General features: G+C 40.9%; 1 protein-coding gene across 1 annotated transcript in view; it reads right to left on the bottom strand.

The window, feature by feature from the left end:
* Window positions 1–2497: 2497 nt before the first annotated feature.
* pomgnt2 (protein O-linked mannose N-acetylglucosaminyltransferase 2 (beta 1,4-)) overlaps window positions 2498–7881 on the bottom strand; it is a 31958-nt gene continuing 26574 nt past the window's right edge. The window contains exon 2 of the mRNA XM_006796003.3: window positions 2498–6313. Coding sequence (XP_006796066.1) covers window positions 4417–6225 — 1809 coding nt within the window. The 5' untranslated portion in view covers window positions 6226–6313 and the 3' untranslated portion in view covers window positions 2498–4416. The remainder of the gene's footprint in view (window positions 6314–7881) is intronic.

The raw sequence follows: 7881 nt of genomic DNA, 5'->3' as shown, positions 1-7881 counted from the left end.
TGCTGAACTCTTCCTTCTTTCTTCCAAGAGCATGCTGTGACTGGCTCCAGGCCACAGTAACCCTGACAAGAATAAGTGGTTCAGCGAAATTAATTATTAAATGATGGTGGTAATTGAAAAGGTTTAACTCGCACTGTAGGTGCCTGATTCTCCCCTGTACTCTTATCTTATGAACCTGGGGCCAGTTCATTTGCTTCCCTCTAATGGGCTAAAGCTAAAATCCCATTTGAGAAGCATCTGCATCGCTTAAGTGTCCTTGAGCAACACACTGAATCACTGACAGCTGACTGTGACTCCTGACCTGTGTGGGGAGGAAGAAAAAGATCAATCTCCATAAATTATTCTTGATTATTGTCCATTATTGATCATACCCTGCTGGAAGCTATCGATAAGGGAAAAGGGAAGAAGAGCCCACTGTGTTCCTACACTGCCTGGATCCATATTTGACTGTTAAAAACCCTCCAACAAACAATAAAGTGAAGCTTCCTGTTCACCAGTCAAGTTGCCCTTGACTGAGTGAATATTTGGGTGGCTCCACCACAGCAGCTTTGATTTGGATGAATTTTATTCACTGATTTTTACTTGAGAGTTGCATCTCAGCAATGATACTGATACTACATTATTTAAAGATTAGTCAGTAAATTAGCAAGTAACACCTCTGAAGTGGAAAACATCAGCTACTGGCTAGCAACTTTATGGGCTTTGAGATGTTTGAGCACTTGAAGAAGAGATACTTTTTCAAGTAAACTAAACTAACAATCTGTTTTTAGTTACTTTTTATATAAATCTGGGTTAAGAGTCGACTAAGTTTTATTATATTTTTATTAATTTTATTATAAAATAATTATTCTAATATCTATACATCAACCAATATTAGTAGGGGTGCAACGATACTCGTATTGATATTGAACCGTTCGATACAGTGCTTTCGGTTCGGTATGCATATGTATCAAACAATACAAAATTTTTAATTTATTTTATCAACTTTCCTTCTGACGATGCTGTCTGTGTTGAGCGCTCAGTGGATCTGCGCTCGACAGTGCAGCCTAGGCAGAGTAGTCGAACGCAGATTCACTGAGCGCAGGGCAAGCTAGCGAGACAGAAGCTAAGCTCTCGTTGCAACATGGCAAATTGAACCTCCCCCACCCTCATTCAGATCTGGCGTTTGGAACTATTTTGGTTTTCATGTGACGTATGACCCTGAAGGTAAGCGCGTTATGGACAAAAGTAAAACAGTATGTTGGATGTGCCAGCAATGCTCAATTACATTGATGGGAACTAGTGTGTTAGCGCAGTTAGCTTGTTAACGTGTTGACGCCATCCAGCCCCACGCACGGGGCGATCCGCGGTAGCTCGTTAACGGAGATTTGCGGCGTTATGGCGTTAATGTCATTTTAACGAGATTAACGCTGACAGCACTAGTGGGAACACAACGAATATGACTGCACATTTACGCCGACATCATCCTAGTGCAAAGACAAGTGGAAGCAGACAAAAACAACAAGCACGCATGCTACAAACTTTACCCGAGTCATTTAGACAGCCGTTAGCACATGATTCTCCTTATGGGGACCTGATATGTTTAATATGCTGCTGAGAATATAGCTCAGAAGAAGCGTATAGTATAGCTTTTATTTTGGAAAGAGCCATTTCTCTGTAATAAACTCTCTTTTCCAAAGATGAGTGATTTCTTGATCAGATAAATTTATTTTTATTACTTTGTTGTTTCAGCAACATTAAATTTAAAAACTGTACTTTTGAGTTAAAATATATATTTATAATTTTAATAAATGACAAATTAAAAAGGCATGAACATTTTTATCGAAAAAATATTGAACCGTGACACCAAAGTATCGAACCGAAACGTGAATTTTGTGTATCGTTGCACCCCTAAATATTAGGTATGCATATGTTAAGTAGGTCATTATACTGAGAAGGAAAAAAATTGTTTGCTGTAATTTTATTTTTCATAAACGCCCCCCCCCCCAAAAAAAACCCCAAAACAAACAAGAACCTTAACATGAAGACACCACTCGACTCTCTACTATCATCAGCTGTGTTCATCTGTGATGCTGCTCTAATACGTGTGAGGCAGAGGACATTAAGAGTAAAGTTGTGTCCACAATGGAAGCAGTTTGCAGTGACATGGTAACCAGGGACCATGAATGACATTCAGTGACTTATGGACAAAATAACTGCTCCCAGCACAAAGTCAGTGGGACAGACACCTCCAGTGTGAATGCAGCTTTAAAACACAAAGGGGAACGAGCATCTCTGATTGGCAAACACGATGATGACACTAGGTATGAACTCAGTATGTCCTGTAAAACTAAATATACATGTTCATTAACGAAAAAACAATTATACCATACACCAGCACATCTAGTTCTGTGTCAGCTTATAATATCACCTGACTGATAAATCATGGAGCTATAACAGATATCACAGACAAGAAAGGTAAGAAATAAGCTTCTTTATTCAATCACACTCACTGAAAAAAAAACTATTTGCTAACAGAAAACAGAGACTCGTTTTTTACTCGGCACATACAGAGAGATACACAGAAATCTAATCAACAACACTAACACATACATATCTAATCAATCACATCCTGAAACAGTTGCTTAAAATAATCTCTTGAACATGCAGTGATAAACAGCTGCATATGACAAGTGGAGGAAAACAGAAAAGGCATGAAAATAAAAGCAAAAAGGAGCAGCAGCCACAACATTGCAGGGGGGACATCATAAAGTGTACAGTAAGGAAAATGGCGCAATCTCAACAATATAAGTCATTATTCTGATGGCAGTGTTTTGCCATTCCATAAAACATCTCTTGCTACATTCCTACTATGACATAGTTTCACCTCCATTTAAAGATTTATCAGCACATTCGTGCACTGGAGCTACCCACATGCAGTATTTCATTTGCAGACTACACTAAAACTGTTTAACAGGAAGCTGTTTCCAGCTAAAATTCAATATCAGACTTCCTTCAGCCAGAAAACCTTAGAGGAATGTAAGTTAAAAGACACATAACTGGGAATTTTATCCTAATTAACAGAGGTTCACACAAGGCTGTGAAACACTAAGCTGCAAAAAATACCTTGTTAGATCACGGAAAATGCTTTTTACACAAGGCAGTGAAATCCAACTGTCCAGCAGCAAACTGCTGGATACAGCAGGGAAAATGCTTAACGCTAATTACAGCCTGGCGTAACAGATATACACTCGAGAAAATGATAATATTACAGTTGTAATTACTGCCAATTAGAGAAAAATTAATTATTTATGAAGGAATTTATTTAAGCAGGAAAACAGAGAGAAGTGATTTGTTACCGGGCAGTGTGGAGCTATAAATATTACATAAGAGGAACTAATCGAAAAATATTAAACTCTACGATATGTTCTGAAATGACTTGACTTTGAATTTCCAAGACACTGATTACTGCTGTATTATGAAACTGTTGCATTATCTGTAAGTCCTTCATGACATTTTTGGAAGCAGTGTTAAACTTAGCAAATATTAGAAAAGAGCTCAATGATCTGAGGTGGCTGACATGAACGATGAGTAGCTGAAACCATGTGAAAAAGGTTGCTTTGGTTTTGACTACATCCTGTAAATGACTGTGTATGGAATTTAACAACTGTGAGGCAAAAGACGCCACACAAAAAGTTAGGCCTGGTACTAGAAGTAATATGTATTTTAATTGCATATCAATTTTAATTCCATTTAGATTGCATAGTCTTAACATAAAGCAATAAATGTAATAGTAAAAAATGTGCCAAACAGTTGATTTGTCAGTAAGACTACATCTTACTGACAAATATGCATTACATTATTTTTATTACTTTACATTTAAACTACGGAAAAAACGAGTAGAATCAAAATTTTTGTGCAATTAAATTATATAATCTTAAATATCAGGCCTGAATATTTTTTTCCCCAAACGGACACCATGAAAACACACACGCACGCACACACCAATAGACAAGTCAAAAACCATTTTTTTAAAAATCGTATTCTAAAATGTCTTTTGTTCCTTACAGAGAAACTACATTGCATACTGTAAAAGGTAAAGAACCAGTGTTTTGACTAACACATAAAACATTTTATATATTATTTTTCACAAATAAATCTGCTGATCTGAATTCTAGTTTTATTAGAAGAGACAAAGTTTTTTGCACTTTCTTTCTAAATAAAAGCGATAAACTTTTCATTCGTTACTGGCCGTTTCTGACCATGTTTAAGTCTTCTGCAGTTCATCCCGGGCTGAGCATGGAAACAGCACCATGCAACAGCCATTTTACAGACCATAATCCAACAGAGTCCCCCTTCTCCAAAGCGATTGACTGAAACAGTGACTTCACCATTATATGAAACTGCACAAACAAACAAGCAGGCCTTGTGCTCACACTAGGTCCTGCATGTGAGAACATCAGCAAAGGGGCCTAATAGATTCTTGTTGAAGATGCACCTAACCCACACCAGGTAAGTGGTGAAGGGCTTAATGTTTTCTGAAAACGTGTAGTTCTGCTGGGGAAGGATATAAGGCATGTAGGTGTTCTCTCCCTGCTCCTGGATCCACACCTCGTACTTCACCTCTCTCACTTTTAGGAATTTCAAATTCCATGGGATCTGCCAAGCGACTGTGAGTTTAGCCTCATTAGTGGTTTGTACTGAAGTTTGACATTTAGGTTCTCTGACCCGGCCCGGATGGACCGTGCTGGCCACCTTGGCCTTTTTTAAGCTGGGCCTGGTCTTCATGCCTTCTTTGAGAACTTCCAGAAAGGACGGGATGTCCACTAAAGTGTCCTGATAGATCCGGAAGAGCCACTCTGGGTTGCGGCAGCAAAGGTGCCTGGGGACTTCCTTGCTTGCCTGGATCCGATCCTGCTCCTCTTTGTCCAAGTGAGCAATGCCTCCTTGTTCCCAGGGTCTGTCTGGGTGGGTGAAAGTATTCTCCTCCTTAGTGTTCCTCCAGGAGATGTAGTGAATGTCCATGCCTGGAAGGGAGGCAAGAGTTTTATATGGTGTATACTGCTCAGGGTTCACAGCAAAAGGGAACAGCTCCACCACAGCAGCACCTCTAGGGAGGAAGAGTGAGGTGATAAGCTGAGCTCCATGCATGCTGACCAACATGGAAGCGCCACTGATGACCTGTACAATACTGGGAAAAGACTGCTCTTCCAAGGACACTGTGACCACTCTCATCTGAAACTCTTGGGCCAGCGCCATGATTACCTCTGCTTCATTCAGTATAAGTCTTGTTGTTGACCGACTGAAAACGACAATGTAGTCATCCTTCTTCTCTTTCTCCTTCTTATCCTCAGCACTTCCTCCCTCCTTCTCCATCTCCTCTACCCTTGTAATGTTCATTTTGTCCATCAGAGCTCTGGCAAACTGCCTGATCTCATTGCCTGAGACCAAGATGTTAGCTTTGGGCCCCTGTGGCTGGACAAAGCCATATTGGTACCAGGTAGTCATTTTGGACAAGCCAACATAAGATTTAGTAAAGCACATGAGCTTTCCAAAGTTCTTAAGCTGTTCTTTGAGAAGTGGTTGCTTACTACTGAGAAGACGGTAAAGGTCAAAGTGTGGGCCTTCGCTCCAGCCCTCCATGAACACAAGACGAGCCTCGTCATCCAAATCTGAATACTGCTTCATGGTATAGTAGGCTGGGAGGAGGTCGTCGTGGAATACATGCATGAGGTTATCAGGATTAAACCGATTCAGGATCAGTGTTATATCTGGTACAAACACAGGCTTGGGCATAAACTTTAAAGCAGCAGCTGGGAGCTCTAGAAAGTTGAAATATTGGGTATTGTGATCTTCTACTGAAGACAAGTCCAGCAGGGCAGGTTGGAAACGTCTGGACCCCAGGTTAGGCAGCATGACAGAGGAGTTGGAGTGGAAGAACACAAACTCCTCTGCCTCAGAGCTGTAACAGAGGTAGTCAAAGCGGCAGATGCGGTCAGTGTGCATCTTCCCAGTGCAGACCATGCGGGTGCCGTGTTCCTGAAGCGCCTGCAGAGCAACATGGTAGTCGATACGGGCCTGTGAGACCTCCTGGGACTGCTGTGTCATATGCAGCTCTTCCTCCAACAGAGCAGCATGCTCACTCAGCTTGGAATATTTCCAAAGCAGAGCTGCGACCACAGAGACCAGCAGACCATTAACAAGTGCACCCACACTCATCCTGCAACCTGCCACTGAAGCCCGCATCACTGCTGCTGCTTAGGACCCACCTCCTGACTCCAACTGGCCTCCAACCTCAGACGGAGGCGACGAGACATCCGCTGCCAGGAGCAGACTTAAAGAAGGGAAGAAGAGATGAGCACAAGTTAAAATACAGACATTAAAAAAATCTATTTAAAAATAAAATAAAATAAAATAAAGGCATTGTTGCAACAAGCAATTATCTAATTAACAATATAGCACACAGAGGACAGCTATGATATAATAACCAAATTAATAGTCAGACATATAAGGCTGCAGTGCTTTTCATGTAAGCAACACAATATCTGGTGATTCATCTGAACAGATCTCAGCTCTCGCCTTTGGGAATAGCAGCTGTTTACCTAAGCGAACAAATGAGACATTTTCCTAACCTTACATCCTCTGTCACCCTCCCTGAATATGTCAAGACAAATTACAGTGCGAGGAGGCACAGAGAAAGGAACAACACTATTGCTTTCAACTCTACTCATCTGCATACTGAGAGAACAAGTGAGTCATTGAGAGACTCAAAATCTAACCAGCAGCTAATAGCAAGCAGCTGCCAGCAGACACACGGCAGCTAGCATGCTAAATACCTACTTGAGGGCCAGCTTGGTTAAAACAACAGTTACGACAATAATCAATTACTTAACATGCTATTCCTAATTTTTGAATGATATATTTACCCAGCGGAGGAGGTTAAATTTAAATGTATACTTTGATATGCATGCAATAAGTAATAATTTTATAAAAGGCATTTAGAGAGTGAATCCCTCTCTACAACAAGTCTTGTGACACAAAGTAAACTAAATCAGGTCAGACTAAACTAAGAATGCACACACGCAAATTAAGCAAAGTGTCAAGAACAACACATCGACATGAACCTAGCCTGGGAAATGTTTGTTTTCTTAGACACAATCTTCTTTCCAAGGTCAGGACCAATTTATAACTTGCAATGTATGTACTGCTCTAACACTTTTCCAGTACTTCATTTTATCTTGTTCACTGCATCACTCCCCGAGTTTCTTCCATGCTGTCTCTCTTCAGCAGGAGTTGACCTGACTCCCTGGGCTATTTTTGACATCCATGCAAGTACAATATGTTATTGTCAATAGGGTCATTTTTTGTGATCAACCTGAATACACACAGGCACAATATAGGCAAAACTCCCAAACACAAAATTAACAACGTAGTGCATGCTGTACAGTGTAGCGAGGAATGCTCAGACCTCCAGACTGAAGAGACCAAACAGCCACTTCATAACGCACAACACAGAAGAGCCACCTTGACGGGACAAGACTCGGCTGTCTATCTGCATCTAAAGGACAAATGTCACTCTTTCAAGGACGCCAATGTTCACATTTTGGACAGAGAAGACAGATGGTTTGAAAGAGGAGTGAAAGAAGCCATCTATCTCCACTGTGAACGACCATCTTTGAACAGAGGCGATGGTTTACGACACCAACTGTCTGCCATCGATAATCAAGTTTTGAGATCCCTTCCCAGACGCCTTAACCACCCAATCATGATGGGGTTGGGCTAGGCTTCACAATGGGTTCACCCGAAACCTTGGTTGATTGTAACCCACACCCGTTTTCATACCTTGGCTCGTGTGATTAGGTAGAGGATCAATAGGGGGTCCATGACCCTCTTGTGGATACT

Source organism: Neolamprologus brichardi, chromosome 11 (genome assembly GCF_056152115.1).
Source record: "Neolamprologus brichardi isolate AB-2024 chromosome 11, ASM5615211v1, whole genome shotgun sequence".
NCBI lineage: Eukaryota > Metazoa > Chordata > Actinopteri > Cichliformes > Cichlidae > Neolamprologus > Neolamprologus brichardi.
This window is presented reverse-complemented; position numbering and strand designations above follow the sequence as displayed.